Source organism: Carcharhinus amblyrhynchos, chromosome 11, assembly GCF_965287045.1.
Source record: "Carcharhinus amblyrhynchos chromosome 11, sCarAmb.v2.hapA, whole genome shotgun sequence".
Taxonomy (NCBI): Eukaryota; Metazoa; Chordata; class Chondrichthyes; order Carcharhiniformes; family Carcharhinidae; genus Carcharhinus; species Carcharhinus amblyrhynchos.
The window spans coordinates 26,619,492-26,639,752 of record NC_137334.1 but is presented as its reverse complement, the minus strand read 5'-3'; the positions used below and the strand labels follow the sequence as shown (position 1 = coordinate 26,639,752).

At 41.3% G+C, this 20,261-nt stretch overlaps 1 protein-coding gene across 1 annotated transcript in view; it reads left to right on the top strand.

Moving 5' to 3' along the window:
- The window catches only part of LOC145349988 (inactive phospholipase C-like protein 1), a 389,665-nt gene that overhangs the window by 270,368 nt on the left and 99,036 nt on the right, over window positions 1–20,261 (top strand). The window contains exon 2 of the mRNA XM_080198775.1: window positions 7,072–9,540. Coding sequence (XP_080054901.1) covers window positions 7,072–9,540 — 2,469 coding nt within the window. The remainder of the gene's footprint in view (window positions 1–7,071; window positions 9,541–20,261) is intronic.

Genomic DNA, 20,261 nt, shown 5'->3' with positions numbered 1-20,261 from the left:
AAATGAATACTTTGCTCAGTATTCGCCAAATAGAAGGAGTTGGTGGATGATGAGGCTGGGAAAGGATGTGTAGATAGTTTGAGTCATGTTGAGATCAACAGGAGGAGGTATTGGGGTTCCTGAGAAACACTAAGGTAGACATGTCCCCAGGACCTGATGGGATCTGCCACAAAATACCGAGAGAGGCAAGGGAGGAAATCGCTGAGATCTTGAGAGAAATCTTTGTATCCTCACTGGCTATTGGAGAGGTCACAGAGGATTGGAGAATGGCCAATGTTGTTCCTTTGTTTGAGAAGGGTAACAAGAATAATCCAGGTAATTACAGGCTGGTGAGCCATACATCAGTGGTAGGGAAATTATTGGAGAGGTTTCTTCGAGACAGGATTTATTCCCACTTTGAAATAAGTGAATGTATTAATGTGAGGCAACATTGTTTTGTAAAAGGGAGGTCATGTCTCATTAACTTGATTGAGGATGAGGGTTTGGGAGAGTCTGTCACTTATCCTCAGGATGGTGAACGAAGGCAGACCTTTTTGCCTGCCTTAGGCATTAGTCCACTTCTGCCTCCATCTCAGACGTGTTGCTGGAGGTAGCAACCCAACTCCAGGCCATCTCCACCTCTGTCAGGTGAAAAGAGTGGGTACTGCTGGGTAGGAGATGAGATTGTGCTATCAGGAAATCTCCTAATTCCCTATTCCCATCTCAAAGAGGCTTTTATATATCATATATATGAGTATTAAACACTAGAGGGAATACGTTTCCCAAACAGTACCAGAATGGTCTAACTGCTTAGAATATCAGCAATTTTTAATGGATAATTACTTTTGGTCAGTTTTGTTACTAAAATAAATAGATTTTCAAACTATTGGTTTTAGTTGCAGAATAAATAAAACAGCTTAGCAAAATTATGGCAGAGTACTTCTGGTTGTTCTGTCAACAATTAAATATTCACCATGTGGATTATCCTTATTTAGCTGCTTTTACGAGAAGCCACAATATCGATTTACCAGAATTATGCAAAACTGTGAAAATGTGTTGGCTATCATGAATGAACTTCATGACTAAACCACACTTATATGCAGAAAGCCTAGTCAGTTAACTTACTAAATTTTCACTTCACTGACATTGGAACAGTTCACAAAAACAATAATGTGGTTGTTGCGCGTGAATTTGTTGGAGTGCATCACTCAATGTAAATTTTAAATGTTACCTTAATGTTTGGCATTTTGCAAGAAGAACAATGCATTAGTACAACGAGCTACAAATACTCTGATTCCAGGCAGGAAGGCCAGCCTGGGCTTTGTTCATCCTGTAAAACTTGGGTGGCAGGAAGACCATCCAAAGAATTTATTGGCCACTGCCCGCCTATAAACCTACCTGTAGGGAAACATCAAATTCTGTCTAACAGATTCTCTTCTTGCATGTTGCAAACAAATTAACCTTGATAGTATTACATGTTTGTAAATATTGGGAAGTTATGCAAGTTTTATCCTGGTTTTAATATGAAATGGCCACATTAAGACCAGGATCTTTAAGATGGCAGCATTTTCCTTCCTGCCATCTGAGGAGACAGTGGTGAATTCGTGGTCACTGGCTTCCCCACGGCGATTTAACACTCCAATAGATGTTAGTTGCCTGGAGATGAGACTGTCTTTCTTCAATCAGGAGGAAGTCACAGCTCAGAAAGCTGCTGACTGATCAGATTGGCCAACAATTCCCTAGTCCCAGCAGTGCTAGAAGTTGCAGTGGACACAAATGGGACTCCAAGCAGTCCCCAGATTCTAAGTCCTTGGAGTCCAGGTTCAGGTAAGAGTTGGGGGTCCTGGAGGGAGTGAGGTGAGGCCTAGGAAGTTGGGCAGAGGAAGGGTGAGAGTGTTGATGGAGAGACTGGGGAGGGGTAATACCAGCAGAGGCCAGGCCTTTTGGCGTTGCCTGATGTTGAAAAAAGGCTGTTGACGGAGGTGGAGACCTGAGGATGATAATGTTTTGGGCTTCCCTCTGTCTCTCTGCCCCTGACTTTTTCCTGAAAATTGAGGCTTGATGGGAAATTGGTCATGGTGGCACAGTCGTTAGCACTGATGCCGAACAGCATCAGGGACCTGGGTTTGATTCCAGCCTGTGTGGAGTTTGCACGTTCTCCCTGTGTCTGAGTGAGTTTCCTCTGGGTGCTTCGGTTTCTTCCTACAGTCTAAGGATGTGCAGATTAGGTGGATTGGCCATGCTAAATTGCTCTGTAGTGTCTGAAAATGTGTAGATTAGAGGGATCAGTAGGTTAAATACATGGGGTTATGGGAAAAGCCTGGGTGAGATGTTCTGTTGGAGAGTTGGTGCTGACTCAATGGGCCGAGCATCCTTCTGCATTGCAGGGATTCTAACTTGTAATTGGCCACTTAAGGGCCTCAATTAAGACCAACAAGAGGCGAGGCCACATTAGATTTGGTACTGGGTAATGAACCAGGCCAGGTGTTAGATTTGGAAATAGATGAGCACTTTGGTGATAGTGATCACAATTCGGTTACATTTACATTAGTGGTGGAAAGGGATAGGTATATACCGCAGGGCAAGAGTTAAAGCTGGGGGAAAGGAAATTATGATGCGATTAGGCGAGTTTTAGGATGCATAGGGTGGGAACAAATCTGCAGGGGATGGGTACAATTGAAATGTGGCGCTTGTTCAAGGAACAACTACTACTTGTCCTTGAGAAATACGTACCTATCAGACAGGGAGGAAGTGGTCGAGCAAGGGAATGGTCGTTTACTAAAGAAGTTGAATTTCTTCTGAAGAGGAAGAAGGAGACTTATGTGAAGATGAGACGTGAAGGCTCAGTTAAGGTGCTTGAGAGTTACAAGTTAACCAGGAAGGACCTAAAGAGAGAGCTAAGAAAGGCCAGGAGAGGACATGAGAAGTCCTTGGCAGGTAGGATTAAGGAAAATCCTAAAGCTTTCTATAGGTATGTCAAGAGTAAAAGAATGACTAGGGTAAGATTAAGGCCAGTAAAGGACTGTAGTGGGAAGTTGTGCATGGAGTCCGAAGAGATAGGAGAAACACTAAATGAATATTTTTTGTCGGTATTCACACAGGAAAAAGACAATGTTGTCAAAGAGAATACTGAGATACAGGCTATTAGACTAGATGGAATTGAGGTTCATAAGGAGGAGGTGTTAGCAATTCTGGAAAGTGTGAAAATAGATATGTCCCCTGGGCCGGATGAGATTTATCCTAGGATTCTCTGAGAAGCTAGGGAGGAGATTGCAGAAGCTTTGGCTTTGATCTTTATGTTGTAATTGTCTACAGGAATAGTGCCAGAAGACTGGAGGATAACAAATGTCATCCCCTTGTTCAAGAAGGGGAGTAGAGACAACCCTGGTACTTATAGACCAGTGAGCTTTACTTCTGTTGTGGGCAAAGTTTTGGAAAGAATTATAAGAGCTAGGATTTATAATCATCTGGAAAGGAACAATTTGATTAGGGATAGTCACGGTTTTGTGAAGGATAGGTCGTGCCTCATAAACCTTATTGAGTTCTTTGAGAAGGTGACCAAAGAGGGGGATGTAGTGTATATGGATTTCAGTAAAGCGTTTGATAATGTTTCCCATGGTAGGCTGTTGCAGAAAATACGGAGGCATCGGATTGAGTGTGATTTTGTGGTTTGGATCAGAAATTAGTTAGCTGAAAGAAGACAGTGGGTGGTGGTTGATGGGAAATGTTCATCCTGGAGTTCAGTTACTAATGGTGTACCGCAAGGATCTGTTTGGGGCCACTGCTGTTTGTCATTTTTATAAATGACCTGGATGAGGGCATAGAAGGATGGATTAGTAAATTTGCGGATGACACTAAAGTTGGTGGAGTCGTGGACAGTACGGTACGATGTTGCAGGTTACAGAGGGACATAGGTAAGCTGCAGAGCTGGGCTGAGAAGTGGCAAATGGAGTTTAATGCAGAAAAGTGTGAGGTGATCCACTTTGGAAGGAGTAACAGAAGTACAGAGTACTGGGCTAATGGTAAGTTACTTGGTAGTGTGGATGAGCAGCGAGATCTCGGTGTCCATGTGAGAGATCCCTGAAAGTTGGCACCCAGGTTGATAGGGTTGTTAAGAAGGCATACAGTGTATTAGTTTTTATTGGTAGAGGGATTGAGGAGCCATATGTCATGTTGCAGCTGTATAAAACTCTTGTGCGGCCGCACTTAGAGTATTGCGTATAGTTCTGGTCACTGCATTATAGGAAGGACATGGAAGCTTTGGAAAGGGTGCAGAGGAGATTTACCAGGATGTTGCCTGGTGAGGTAGGAAGGTCTTATGAGGAAAGGCTGAGTGACTTGAGGCTGTTTTTGATAGAGAGAAGATTAAAAGATGACATAATAGAGGCATACAAGATGATCAGAGGATTAGATAGGGTGGACAGTTGAACCTTTTTCCTGGGATGGTGATGGCTAGTACGAAGGGACATAGCTTTAAATTGAGGGGTGATAGAAATAGGACAGATGTCAGAGGTAGGTTCTTTACTCAGAGAGTAGTAAGGGTGTGGAATGCCCTTCCTGCAATAGTAGTGAACTTGTCAACATTAAGAGCATTTAAAGGGTCATTGGATAAACATATGGATGATATTGGAATAGTGTAGGTTAGGTGGACTTTAGATTCATTTCAAAGGTCAGCACAACATCGAGGGCCAAAGGGCCTGCATTGCACTGTGGTGTTCTGTATTCTATTAGGAAAGGGTGGGTAGCCCATCCTGTAAAACTCGGGTGGTGGGAAGACTATCCAAAGAATTTATTGGCCACTGCCCACCTATAAACCTACCTGTAGGGAAACATCAAATTCTGCCTAACAGATTTTCTTTCTGCATGTTGCAAATTAACCTCGATAGGATTACATGTTTGTAAATATTGGGAAGTTATGCAAGTTTTATCCTGGTTTTATTTAGTCCACTCACATTGAGTGCACTATTTAAAACACTTACAGAGTTAGTTTCATTTGCCTGAGGCGTTTTGAAAGAGCAGTTTTGCATAGATAAATTTTAAGGTGTTCTGCTGGAAATAAAAAGTGACTATGTAAAGCTGCAAGGGTCATCGAAATGTAGTAGTAAATTCTGAGATGATGAGATATATTAATACTCACTTAGCCACAGGGTGAAAATAAGGCATCTTGTTATCAACTGCAAGATCCTACAAAACCTGTTAAGCACGCCTCAGGGGTCAGCTATTACTATTACAGGCAGTGTAAGAAAACTGTATTCAGCTTTGATATCCCTTCACTTAGATGAAAGGATGTGTGGGTGGCCTGATTAGTTCCAGCAGTGAAGAGCCAACCTTAGAATAATAGGGGTTATAGATGCTTTCATTTGATAAACTCCAGCCAAGTCTCATTTATCTACCATATGGAGACCCCCATCACAGGGGAAGGACTGAACTCCACCCACCCATAGTCAACCTGATTCATTGCAGAATGTGACAAAACTGGCTCACAGGAAAATTGGAAAATGTTTTATCTTGTAGAGATGTTGTGATCTGTTGATGAGCCTTTTTGTTTTGCAGTAACTGCAGTAACTGTTTTGCTTGTATTAAAGTTTAAATGATATGGTTTGACCAGTTGGGCCCCCAAAATTATTCCATCAAATCTGTTCATTGTTTATACCTTTAGAAATAAACATGAGTTTCCTGTTCCCCACATTAGAATTATTAAAGACTTCAATATGCAAGAAAATGTAAACCATCCATCCTCCAGGGCAGAATACCCACCACTCCCCATCTTTTAATTATATTTGACATTGATCTTACTTCACTATAAGCAATGGCTAACTTGACTACGCTTGCTTATACTCCACAGCTTGTTTGGACTCTACTCCAGTTTCCCAGTTTCTCCATCTCTGTCACATCAGTTCTGACATTACAACCTCCCAAGCCAGTGCTTCTGATTTTTATTCCTGTTCCTCAACTAAGGATTCCTCTCCCCGTGTCTGACAGGGCCCTCAACTATGTCAATTTTAATTCATACACTTCCACTTTCACCCCTTTCCCTCACTCCCAGAACCTTAACAGTGTTCACTTGTCCTCAGCTTCCACCTCGTCAACTTCCATATTCAGCAGATCATCCTCCATCATTTCTTCCATGTTCAATGTAATACCACCATCAAACACATCTTCCCCTCCTCTTTTAGCATTCTGAGAGGAACATTCCCTCCATGATACCTTGGTTTGCCCCTCAGTCACTCTCAACACTACATCCGTGTCATTGAGGTTTACAGCATGGATACAGGCCCTAGGCCCAACTTATCCATGCTGCCCTTTTTTTAAACCCGTGAGCTAGTCCCAATTGCCCACATTTGGCCCATATCCCACTATACCCATCTTACCACGTAACTGGCTAAACTCTTTTTAAAAGGCCAAATTGTACCCACCTCTACTACTCCCTCAGGCAGCTTGTTCCTGACACTCGTCACCCTCTGTGTGAAAAAAATGCCCCTTTTTTGGGCAGTATTTTTAAATACTGACCAGTCCACTGACTCCAAACAGCCCCGTAGGAGATCATCCGATTCTTCAGACTAACATTGCATGAGAACTAGAGGATTCAAACTTAAAGTGACTTTCAAAAGAACCCAGGGCAACTAAGGATAAGTTTTCTTTTACGCAGCAAATGATTGCAATTTGGATTGAATTGCCAAAAAAAGTGGTGCAGGCAGATTCAATCATGGTTTTCAAAAGGAAATTGAGTAATCATCTGAGAGAAAAGTAATTGTGAGGCTGAAGGGAGAGGGCTGAGTGATGGGTGATCAGTTGCTCATGCAGAGCCATCATAAACATGACAGGCTGAATGTCCTCCTCCTTTGTTCAATTGTTCTATAATCAGTGTTGATTCCATATTCTGCAGAACAGAGCTGAGTCCAGCTTAACACCATTGAAATCAATTACCAATGTTGGTTTAATTTATGACTATCATAAATAAGTACAAGGAATGTTGTAGATAAACTTCAAGAAAAATAAATGGAATACATAGACAAAGTAATAGATTGCAATTCAGTAATATTGAAATTTGCTAATCATCTTAACATAATTTATTTTGTATTTGTCCCACAGGATTCTACAAGACAGAAGCATGAACGTAAGAAAACAGTCTCATTCAGCAGCATGCCTTCTGAAAAGAAAATTAACAGTGCCAGTGACTGCATTAGTTTCATGCAGGCTGGCTGTGAGCTGAAGAAAATCCGTTCAAATACTCGCATCTATAGTCGTTTTTTTACTTTAGATATTGACTTTCAGGCTTTGCGTTGGGAACCTTCCAAGAAGGATCCTGAGAAGGCTAAACTTGATGTTTCTTCTCTCAAAGAGGTCCGAGTTGGAAAAAATACAGAAACGTTCAGAAGCTGTTCGGTTGTTGATCAGATTTGTGAAGACTGTTCCTTCTCATTAATATATGGAGAAAACTATGAATCTTTGGATCTAGTGGCCAGTTCTGCAGACATAGCTAACATCTGGGTTACAGGCCTCCGTTATGTTACTTCACATAGTAAGCAAGCTTTGGATATGATTGAAGGCAATCAAAATACACTGAGGACCAGGTGGCTTCATTCTGTGTTTGAAGAAGCTGACGTAGACGGTAATGGAATTATGTTGGAAGATGTAGCTGTGAAACTGATAATGCAACTCAATCCAGGCTTGAAAGAATCAAAAATCAGAGTTAAGTTTAGAGAGATACAGAATCAGAAAGGAAAACTAACCACGAGGGTAACAAAGGAGGAGTTTACTGAAGTTTACTATGATCTTTGCACTAGGCGTGAGGTATATTTTCTGCTTGTGCAAATTTCTGGGAATAAAGAGTATCTCGATGCCAAAGACTTGATGTTTTTTTTGGAAACAGAACAAGGGATCATAAATGCAACAGAAGAAATGTGCCTTGATCTTATACGGAGGTATGAACCTTCAAAGCAAGGTCAGATGAGTGGTACTCTTAGTATTGATGGCTTTACTCGGTATCTTACATCATCGGAGTGCAATATATTTGATCCAGAGCACAATAGAGTCTGTCAGGATATGACTCAACCTCTATCCCATTATTATATCAATGCATCTCACAATACCTATATAACAGAAAACACTGCTAAAAGTGCTTCTGCTCTGCTTGGGTATATTAAGGCCTTAGAGTTAGGCTGCAGAAGTATTGAGCTTGATGTGTATGATGGTCCAAACGAACCAGTCGTTAGTAAACGTAACAATGTGACCTCACCAGTCAGCTTCCATAGCGTCATTAAAGTGATTAATCAGTATGCCTTTGTAGCTTCAGCGTATCCTTTGATTATATGTTTGCGAAACCACTGCTCAGTAGGACAACAGAAAATTATGGCTGAGAAAATGAAAATGATCTTTGGAGCTAAAATGTTTACAGAACCACCAGATTCATCTAGAAGCTATCTCCCATCTCCAGAAATGCTAAAGAGAAAAATTATCTTGAAGGGAAAAAAATTGCCACAAAACACCAATTTACCAGAAGGTGATGTTACAGATGAAGATGAAGAAGCAGAGATTTCACGAAAGTCAACAGATGCATTTTTTGTTACTAAGCGGACTATCCGTCTGTGCAGGGAACTCTCCGATTTGGTCAGTTTATGTCAGACTGTGCAATTCAGCAATTTTCAGGATTCAATGAAGAAGCAGAAATACTGGGAAATATGCAACTTTAGTGAACCTAAGGCACGCACATTGGCAAATGAATATCCAGAAGACTTTGTGAACTACAATAAGAGATTTCTGTCTCGAGTATATGCTGGCCACTTGGGTTTAGAGTCAAGCAATTTGAATCCACAAGAATTCTGGAATTGTGGCTGTCAAATTGTAACCATCAACTATCAGACCCCTGGTCCAATGTTGGATCTTAACATTGGTTGGTTTAGACAGAATGGCTGTTGTGGTTATGTACTGAGGCCTGCAATTATGCGTGATGAGGTGTCCTATTTCAACGCATATACTAAGGGAATAGTTCCAGGAACCTTACCCCAGGTTTTGCATATAAAAGTCATCAGTGGTCAGATGTTTCCAAAGCCTAAAGATTCTGGTACAAAAGGGGATGTTATAGATCCATATGTGTATGTGGAAGTTCGTGGAATTCCTGCAGATTGTGCAGAAATGAGGACCAAGACTGTTCATCTAAATGGAGAGAATCCTATTTTTGATGAAAGTTTTGAATTTGAAATCAACCTGCCTGAGCTTGTAACAGTTCGATTTGTTGCTTTAGATGATGACTACATTGGGGATGAATTTATTGGCCAGTATACTATCCCATATGAGTGCTTGCAGTCTGGTTATCGATATATTCCTTTGCACTCAATCACTGGGGAAGAAATGGAACATGGTACACTTTTTGTCCATATTGCAACAACTGACCGAAGAGGTGGGGGAAAGGCTCACAAGCGTGGACATTCAGTCAGAAAAGGGAAGAACACTATTAAATACACCGGGCTAAGAAATACTGGGATCAAGGTTATTGATGATACCTTCAAAACTGCAAGCCAACCATTACGAGAAGCTGCAGATATCCGAGAAAACGTGCAGGTAAATGGATTACTGGGGATAAAATGTATGGTAAGATTGAGAATTGTTACTCAATCAGGTTTCACGAAGCAACTGGCTAATGTAAAACTTCTTACATTGTATTGCATATAATTACTCAGCTGAATTTGCTAAACTTGTAGGGGTACTCATAGCTCTGTTTCCACTAATCTCCGGATCACTACAACTTTTGTAGGCTTCTTGATATGGACAGACCCTGTTAGCTTGTGCTGTGGATCACTTAAAATTCATGAGCAGCATGGTGGCACAGTGGTTAGCAAAGCTGGGTTCAATTCCGGCCTCAGGGCTGTGTGGAGTTTGCATGTTCTTCCCATGTCTGCATGGGTTTTCTTCAGGCGCTCCGGTTTCCTCCCACAGTCCCAAGCCTTTGAGTGAAAGGGGGATTAGCAGGATAAATAGGTGGGGCTACAGGAATAGGGCCTGGGTGGGATTGAGGTCGGTGCAGACTCAATTGGCCGAATGGCCTCCTTCTGAACTGTAGGGATTCTATGATTCTATATTTTTACCACTTTAAAGGCTCTATGTGAATGCAAGTTTTTATTGCTGTATATGGAAGTTTCCCTAATGCAACCTGATTGCCATACTTTCTACATTATAATAGCGGCAAGACTGCAAAAGTACTTCACTAGCTGCAAACATGCTTTGGATCATCACAAAGCCATGAAAGGTGCTATCTATTGGCCCTCTGGTTATACTATCACAACAGTTTACGGATTAAGCAGGACTAATTTTTGTATGCAGAATTTGCTTTGTTAATTGTAGTGCAGTAAATGTTAGGGACTTGTACTTCTTGTCCATTACAGCCATTGCTCTATGCATTGATGATACCACCTTTGTTTTTTGTTAAGCTTGCTGTGAAGTTTGACAACTAGCATTTGAGAAAGTAAAATATTAAATATAAGATATTAAAATGCCTGCATATTTGCATTTTTTTGCCATTGTGTTTGGTCCCTGCGATAGTTCCATAGTCACTTGCTCCATCCCTCGTCCTGACAATGGTCCAAGACTGAACCAAACTGTTCATAACCTCGGTAACATATTTAACCCTGAGATGAACTTCAGCCACAAATCTCTCAAGACCGTCCAGTTCTAGCTCAGTATCATCGCCCAAATCTGCCCTTGCTTCAGCTCAGATGCTGTAGAAACCCTCATCTATGCCTTTGTTACCTCTAGACCTGACTGTTTCAATGGCACTTCTCCCGTGCCCTGCACATTCCGTCCCCTGTAAGCTTGAGTTATGTAAAACTCTCCTGCCAGCATTCTAACTTTCATCAAGTCTTGTTCCTCTATTACCACTTTACTTGCTGATATACACTGGTTCTTGGTTAAATAGCACCTCAATTTTAAAATTATCATCCTTATTTTTAGGTGGGGTGCTTTCCTTCCTATCTCTGTCAGCTTATCCAGCCCTGCAATCATCTGAGATATCTGTACCCTGCTAATTCTTGCCTCTTGAGTATTTTAATTTTAACACCTTAACTGATGGCTGTGCTGAAAGCTGCCAAAGCCCTAAGTTCTGGAATCCCTTCCCCAAACCTCTCTCTCTCTTTCCTTCTTTAAGACACTCCTTAAAACCCTCCCTCTTTCGCCAAGCTATTGGTCATCTGACTGAATAATTCCTTATGTGACTAGGTGTCAAATTATACTTTATAGCATTCCTACTAAGGGCTTTAGAACATTTTATTACATTATAGATACCATATAAATACATGTTACAGTAGTTGTTGAATTAGCTGAATTTTAGTTCAGTGTAACGTAGTTTAAATGTCTGTTCAAGGAAATTTATTGCTCTTGTGTGGACAAAAACCAACAAGCTAAATCATCTGAATTTAAATTGAAAAGGCTTGTTTTAATGCACTTTTTGAAATAGTAAACAGTGATATATTTAAGAAAGCTAGTTAGTGAAGGAGAGAACTGGAACCAATCTTTAGACATGTTTAGACATTTATTTATACAGTTATGGAGAATAAGTACCAAATATTGTGTATTTGGAGACATGACACTCAGGAGTATGTTGGTAAAGTGAATGGAACTTTATTTGTGGTGTGTCTACTGCTTCTCTCTTTCCTGCTGTACATCGGATTACATCAAACACATGTGGACGGGGTCAAACCTCACAAGAAGAGCTCTGATGAACAGTCATCGAGACTTGAAACGTAAGCTTTATTCTCTCTCTACAGATGCTGTCAGACCTGTTGAGATTTCTCAGCATTTTCTGTTTCTGTCATAAGACTTCATTGCATACATTACTACAGCAAGCATCCAGAGTGAGCCAAAGACAAATGCGTAACATTTCCCCCACACTTAATTTGAATTTCCCCAAAACAAGTTCAACAGCACTTTTTTACACAGAGGGTGGTGGGTGCTTGGAACTCTGTGCTGGTAGAGATAGTGGGAGCAGATATGATAGTGACTTTTAAGGGGCATCTAGACAAATACATGAATATGATGGGAATAGAGGGATATGGTCCTTAGAAGAGTAGAGAGTTTTAGTTCAGACGGGCAGCATGGTCGGTGCAGGCTTGGAGGGCCGAAGGGCCAATTCCTATGCTGCAATTTTTCTTTGTTCTTAATAGTCAATGAGTTAGTTACTACTATAAATTCAGATGGTCTGGAGGTCATTGCTCTCGGAATGGTTGATAGTAAACCTCTGGCATTCTCTTCACACTGATGTCAATAGTGGCTCATTTAACCGGTGGTGACGTGGGAAACAGAGGTTGTCTCTGTGCCTGAACAGAGGCAGAGGTGTTGACTTCCTGAATGATGCTTGGTGGTGTCGGGTCATGGAAAAGTCCTTCCTGCCTTTGTAAAACTGAACCTGAATTCTCAACAATTCCAATCTTGGCAGATCCCTTTTTCCAGCCAGTAATTAGGTCTGCATGTCTGCTCTGGATAATGTCATCTGAGGTGTCGGGACACTATAAGAGACAGGTCCAGTCTGTACGAGGACTATGGCAGGAACCTATTTCTACTTTAAGTTTCTAATTCCTACTCAAAATTTCTTGTCCTTGGTGAAAATCTCTAAAACTCTGTGTTTTGCTTTGCTTTCATGCCATTCCACTTATCTTTGTTGTTGTTGCACAATTTCCATGGTTTTTGGAGGTTTTAGAAGATTGAATGCAGAATGCAGCTGCCTTTTTATCATCAGTAATGCAGGAGAAGTCTTGGTTGTGGCACATGTGGTTCTCTGATAGACAAGTAAGAATTTGTTAAGGTGTTGAATAAGCAGACCTTGTTCTTTGGTTGCTTTCATAGTTTGGATGAAGTATTCTGCTAATCCATTAATAGCGGGATCATATGCCATGGATGCAATTTGTTGAATGCCATTTTATTGTAGGACGTTCTCAAATTCTTATGAGACAAATTGAGGTCCGTTTTCACTTACCAGCTGTTCTGGATATAGAAATCGACTAAATACTTCTCCCAGCTTCTCAGTAGTCTTCTCAGATGAGGTAGATGTCATCACAGTGACCTCTGGCGATTTGTTGTGTGCCTCAACAGTTACTAAAAACATGTGTCCTTCAAAAGGTCCTGCAAAATCCACATGCAAATGGTTGTCAGGCCACTTCAGGTTATTCCCATGGATGCAGTAGTGTTAATGGTCACAGGTTTCTTATCTTAGCATAGGAAGAACGTGTTCTAGCTTTTCCTTCGCTCACAACATCAAGTCCATGCCACCAGAATTAAATTTGTGTTATTTCTTTCATTTGTATGACTCTGCAGTGACCTTTCTGTAGCTTCTCTAACACCCATGTCCTCAATAGTGGTGGAATGATCACTCTGAGCCCCCACAGAAGGCATCCTGACTAAACTGACAGCTCCCCTCTCCTAGAGTAGTAGAGCTTCAGATTTGGTGAAGTCTTTCCCTGTAAAATCACTTATGACAGCACAGGGTTATTCTGAATGTGTTTCTCACTTGCCTAGAAGTGGCTCATGTGGTGTCTACTTGTTGAAAATGGAAGATATTCCCTTTGTGCAGTCTGAAGAACTGCCAGGTAGTGGCAGTCTTGAAAGTCCATCCATGTTACAATGTAAACTAGACTGACGGTATTTAATAGTGTAAGTGTGTGCTAACAAAAGTAATGGCCATCTTTGCATTTTACTTGCTGCAAGTGACGGAATGCTCATATGTGGCCCAAAAATGGTCGTGAGTGGGTGATGAATGGCCATCAACAACTCTCTCCCAGACAGGAATGCTGGAATTTTTGATTCCGAAGATGATCCCCAGTATTTCCCATTCAATCTCAGCGTAGTTACTCCCAACTTTACTCAAGGTTCAAGAAGCAAAAGCAATGGGTTTTTCTTCATCTGATGGCATGATGTGGGAGACCCTGGTGTCAGGGGGGATTCTATACTGCTACGTTATAAGGAGAGGCATCACAAGCTAATTGCAGGGTAAAGTAGGAACAAAGTGTGTGAGAGCTTCAGACTTGGGTAATGGCTGGCATGTCAGTGTTATTGCATTAGCCTGACCACTTCCACATCTTATTCTGGCACTAGAGGTTATGTAATGATTTTAGAATTATTGCCAGGGTTGGATCAAATCTTCCATAATAATTCCACAGTCCCAGGAAGGAATTAGGAGGTGCAGGTGCTTCTTTAATGGCATTAGCCTTGGAAGGAAATTTGTGAAGGCCGGTCGTATCAATCATGTGTCCCAAGTACGCAAGGGAAGATTGAAAGAACTCACACTTGTCCTTACGGACTGTCTGATCATAGTCTTCCAGTCTCTGGAGAGTGGCATCCAAGTTACAAAGTGTTCCTGTTCAGCTGTTCCAGTGATTAGGATGTCTTCCCGATCGCATTAGTCTGTTCAGAATCTGGTCCATTGCCCTTTGAGACAATGCAGGAGCAGATGTGATACCAAAAGGCAATCCTCAGTACCAGAACAAGCCTTTGAGTATCACGATTGTTGAAAGTTCCTGTGACTTCTTGCCACATTTATCTACAAGTAGTCCTGCCTCAGGTCAATTTTGCTGAAATTGTGGCCTTTTGCCAATGCAGCAAACAGGTGCTTAATGTGAGGTAATGGGTGCTGTTCTGCATGTAAAACTGGATTTATGCGACCTTAAAATCCCCACAAATCCTAATGGATCCATCTTTTTTGATGACTGGAACAATAGGCATAGCCCATTTGCTGACAATGACAAGTTCCAAAACCACCAGCCTTCACAAATCACTCAATTCAGCCTCCACCTTCAGCCTAGTAGCATATGGTGCAGGCTGTGCCTTCAAACATTTTGCTTGGCTTCTATCTTTTATTTTTAACTTGACTGTAAAGCCCTTCATGCTCTTGAATTCTCCATTGAAAACAACAGTTTGCTTTTTTTAAAATTTTCATTAGGCCTGATTCTCCATTGACCATCATGTGGACTTCAGCCCAAACCAGTCACATCTTCTCCAGCCACTTGTGACATGTCAATGCTGCTTCCTTCACTATGTATAGAAGCATATAAAATCATAGAATACCTACATAAAGAAGGAGGCTATTTGGCCCATCAAGCCTGCAATGACCACAATCCCACCTAGGCTCTATTGCCATAACTCCACATATTTACCTTGCTAATCCCCCTGAAACTAGGGTCAATCTAGCATGGCCAGTCAATCTAATCTGCAACTCTTTGGACTGTGAGAGGAAACCAAAGCACCCGGAGGAAACCCATGCAGACATGGGAAGAAAGTGCAAACTCCACACAGACAGTGACCCGAGGCTGGAATTGAATCTGGGTCCCTGGCGCTGTGAGGCAGCAGTGCTAACCACTGTGCCATCCCTCTGCTATTTCTCCATTGATTTCCTCAGCCACTTCAATGCAGCCCTTCAGGGGAACCACTTCTCTTGTGTAAATCTTCAGCACGATCCTTAAATGGCTCTATAGGAATGTGTTTGAGTTTCTTATTGCAGATGGTCTCTAGCACCAGCAAGACTGCTGCCACAGTGTCAAGTTCTATCTTTCCAGCAGTGGAGCGATCCTGTATCTGTGCATAGTACCGGCGATGGCTAACACATGTAGTGATATATCCTCCTGTGACTGAGTCACTTCGCTCTTCTCAATCCTGTGGTACAGCATGGACATTTCTCTTTTAATTTTGCTTCAATGTTGTCTTGGTAGGTTCTTGCTTCTTATTTTTATTTATAGTTTGCTTATTCTTCCTGCAAGTGTGCTGTATGTGTTCTTTTTTTCCACAGCTTCGACATTCCATATCTTTACACCAGCATTCAGCAACAAAATACCCAGGCTTTTCACACCAGCGGCTTTGGGTGCCGATTCAGTGGACATTTTGTGCACCTGAGTGGATGAACTCAATTGCTGGGCTTCCTTTGCAGCCAGCTCCATAAAAACAGCAATTTCAGTGGCTTTCTGCAGAGAGAGATTACGCTTAATAAACACATGTTTTTGTGTTGTTTCAATGTGTAGACTACAAACAAATCTGTCATCAAGCATGTCTCCAAATAAACAATGTTCTGCAAGTGTTTTAAGTGCTGCAACAAATCGAGCAATTGACCCCTCTCGGTTTCTTTTGTGGAATCTAAAGTGCTCCGCAATCACCATGAGTTTAACTGAAAAATGATCTTGCAAAATTTCCACAACCTGCTTGTACATTTTAATGCCTGTCTTCTAAGGTTGTACAAGGCTGCAGAGGAGATCAAAAGATTTTCCCTCCATCGTGCTTAGGAAAATGGGCACCATTATGTCTTTGTATATTTTGTTTGCCAATATACAACAAACTCAGTATAAGAACGCCATTGCTCCATATTTTCATCAAAAGTGCCAACGATGTCAAAAAGGAGGCACGAAATTGTTTTGGCAGATAAGGCAAAGGAGAATCCAAAGAACTTCTACAAATACATAAAGGCCAAAAGAGTAACAAGGGAGCGAGTAGGGCCTCTTAAGGATCAACAAGGTCATCAATGTGCGGATTCACAAGAGATGCGTGAGATCCTAAATGAATATTTCTCATCAGTACCTTTGATTGAGAAAAGCATGGATGTTAGGGAACTTGGGAAAATAAATAGTGATGTCTTGAGGAGTGTACATATTACAGAGAAAGAGATACTGGAAGTCGTAAAGTGCATCAAGGTAGATAAATCCTTGGGACCTGATGAAGTGTGTTGCAGGACATTGTGGGAGGCTAGGGAGGAAATTGCAGGTCCCCTAGCAGAGATACTTGAATCATTGATAGTCACAGGTGAGGTGCCTGAAGATTGGAGGGTGACAAATGTTGTGCCTTTGTTTAAAAAGGACTTCAGGGAAAAGCCTGAGAACTGTGGTGGGTAAGTTATTGGAAGGTATTTTGAAAGACAGGATCTACAGGCATTTAAAGATGCAAGGACTGATGAGGGATAGTCAGCATGGCTTTGTGAGTGGAAAATCATGTCTTACAAATATGATTGAGTTTTTTGAAGGGGTAACCAAGTAGGTGGATGAGGGCAGTGCAGTTGATATTATCTACATGGACTTTAGCAAGGCCTTTGACAAGGTATTGCATCATAGGTTGTTGCATAAGATTAAATCTCACGGGTTCCAAGGTGAGGTATCTAAATGGACACAAAATTGGCTTCTTGATGGAAGCCAGAGGGTGGTTGTAGAGAGTTGTTTTTCAAACTGGAAGGTTGTGACCAGCAGTGTGCCTCAGAGATCAGTGCTGGGTGCACTGTTATTTGTAATTTATATTGATGATTTAGATGAGAATATAGGAGGCATGGTTAGTAAGTTTGCAGATGACACCAAGATTGGTGGCATATTGGACAGTGAAGAACGTTATCTCTGATTGCAACGGGATCTTGATCAATTGGGCCAATGGGCTGATAACTGTCAGATGGAGTTTAATTTAGCTAAATGCAAGATGATGCATTTTGGTAGATTGAACCGGGGCAGGACTTACTCAGTTAATGGTAGGGCGTTAGGGAGAGTTACAGAACAAAGTGATCAAAGGGTACATGTTCATAACACCTTGAAAGTGGAGTCTCGGGTGGACAGAGTGGTGAAGAAGGTATTCGGCGTGCTTGGTTTCATTAGTCAGAACATTGAATACAGGAGTTGGGATGACTTGTTGAAGTTGTACAAGACATTGGTAAGGCCTCATTTGGAACACTGTGTACAGTTCTGGTCACCCTATTATAGAAAGGATATTGTTAAACTAGAAAGAATGCAGAAGAAATTTACTAGGATGCTCCTGGGACTTGATGGTTTGAGTAGAAGGAGAGGCTGGATAGATTGGGACTTTTTTCTCTGGAGCGTAGGAGGCTAAGGGGTGACCTTATAGAGGTCTATAAAATAATGAGGGCACAGATCAGCTAGATGTCAATTTTTCCAAAGATGAGGGCGCCTAAAACTAGAGGGCATAAGTTTAAGGTATGAGAGGAGAGATACAAAAGGGTTCAGAGGGGCTATTTTTTCACACAGAGAGTGGTGAGTGTCTGGAACAAGCCGCGAGAGGTAGTAGTAGAAGCAGGTACAATTTTGTCTTTTGAAAAGCATTTAGGCAATTACCTGGGTAAGATGGGTATAGAGGGATATGGGCCAAATGCAGACAATTGGGATTAGCTTAGGGATTTAAAAAAAAGGTGGCATGGACAAGTTGGGCCGAAGGGCCATTTTCCATGCTGTAACTATGACTCTACGATGCCAAAAACTCCTGCCATTTTTACTCATGCAAGTTTCTTGTATGCATATTATGCAGCCACATTTCCAGCAGCTGCCTCAGTTTTCTCATTCACACAAGGTACTAGTTTGAGATAGACAGAATCTGTCATTTGCTACAGCCAGCTCTAAAATCTATTTTTAAAGCATCTTTTACCCACAACCACACTAGCTCACTAGTTCTCTGCATAGACAGCCAAGTAGCGTACCATGTGAAAATTTCCTTTTTCTTCAGACTTGTCTTCTTAAACTTCTTTTGAGTGACTTAGCAAGAACACATCCATTATCCGCTCCATCAGTTTTGTTGTGTATTTGGGGACATGAAACTCAGGGCCACTTTGGTAAAAATAAACAGAACTGTAGCAGTGGCGTGTGCTCACACGCATGCCTGCTGCTTCTCTCTTTCCTGCTCAATATCACATTACATCAACCTTAAATAAGAAAACTTCCTTGCATATGTTCCCACAGCAGGGTTCCAGAGTGAGCCAAAAGAGCATTATACCATCCACAGAGGATGCCAGTGTCCAGTTATAAGGTGCAAATGAATTCCCAGTTAATACCCATCATCTCCCTACAATTAAACACAATTCATGTGCAATTAAGATATTGTATAGTAATTTATTCGTAATCAAGGTATTCCTACACAGATTAATGAAATGGATCTACATATTTGGTGTTTATAGATTTAACTGATTTTAAATTGGTTACACAATTAATAAATTGCTGCATTTGTCAATTTTTGGATTTCACTCAAAGAGAACAAAGACCAAAGAAAATTACAGCACAGGATCAGGCCCTTCGGCCCTCCAAACCTGCACTGACCATGCTGCCCAATTGAACTCAAACCCCCTACCCTTCCCCTTGGGTTCATGTCACACTATCTGTAACCCCCATGACTTGCCTGGGTTTGCAACATCTCTCTCACTGTCCTGTCTGTAGACAATACACATCTCTTTAAGCTATGCTTAATGCTATCTCCACTCACATTCTCTGCACCTGTAAGAATTGATTAGCTGTAAAGACTCGCATTCTAATCAGTATTCTGTAAACTGTGTGTGCTTTTATATATGTTCTGTTTGAGACCAGAGCTCTCCACTCACCTGACGAAGGGGCAAACCCTGAAAGCTTGTGGGTTTACTATCAAATAAACTTGTTGGACTTTATCCTGGTGTTGTGAGACTTCTTACTGTGTTTACCCCAGTCCAACACTGGCATCTCCACATCATGACCTCCCCTTAGCCAGTGAGGATACAAAGATTTCTCTCAAGGCCCCAGCAATTTCCTCTCTTGCTTCCCTCAGTAATCTGGGATATATCCCATGAGGCACTAGGAATATGTCCACCTTAATGTTTCTCAAGGACCCCAATACCTCCTCATTTTTGATCTCAACGTGACTCAAATTATCTACACACCCTTTTCCAGACTCCTTATCCACCGAGTCCTTTGGTGAATACTGACGCAAAGTACTCATTTAATACTTTGCCTATTTCCTATGGCTCCATGCATAGATTCCCTCCCCTGTCCTTGAGTGGGCCAACCATCTCCCTGGCTATCCCCTTGCTCTTTAAATATGTATAAAAAGTCTTGGAATTTTCCTTAATCCTGCTGGCCAATGACTTTTCATGACCCCTTTTAGCCCTCATTTTGCTTTCCATTGTCAAAGCTTAGATAACCACACCTGTAATGATTTAAGTTAAGACTAAATGGAATACACCATTATTTAAAAGATTTGAACTTCTTTCCAAATGATTTTTCTCGATGATTTCTGAGAGGGATCTGATTGCTGATGACAAATAATGAGGACCTTCTTTTACATGTGATCTCACTAAAATTAATGCTGTTAGTAGTGATTTACTATTAGTGCATGTTGCATTGACCCAAGTGCAATTAGAAAGTCAAGTGTATAAGAAATTGATCATTGCATTTATTGCATTACGACACATAAACAATTTCAGGGAGTTAGATCAGCTAATCTTCTTTGTAATTGCAGTTTTTCATAACAATTATATTAAGCATTTCTATTTGTCATTTTTCTAGCCAAAACTTCTTAGAGTTTTAAGA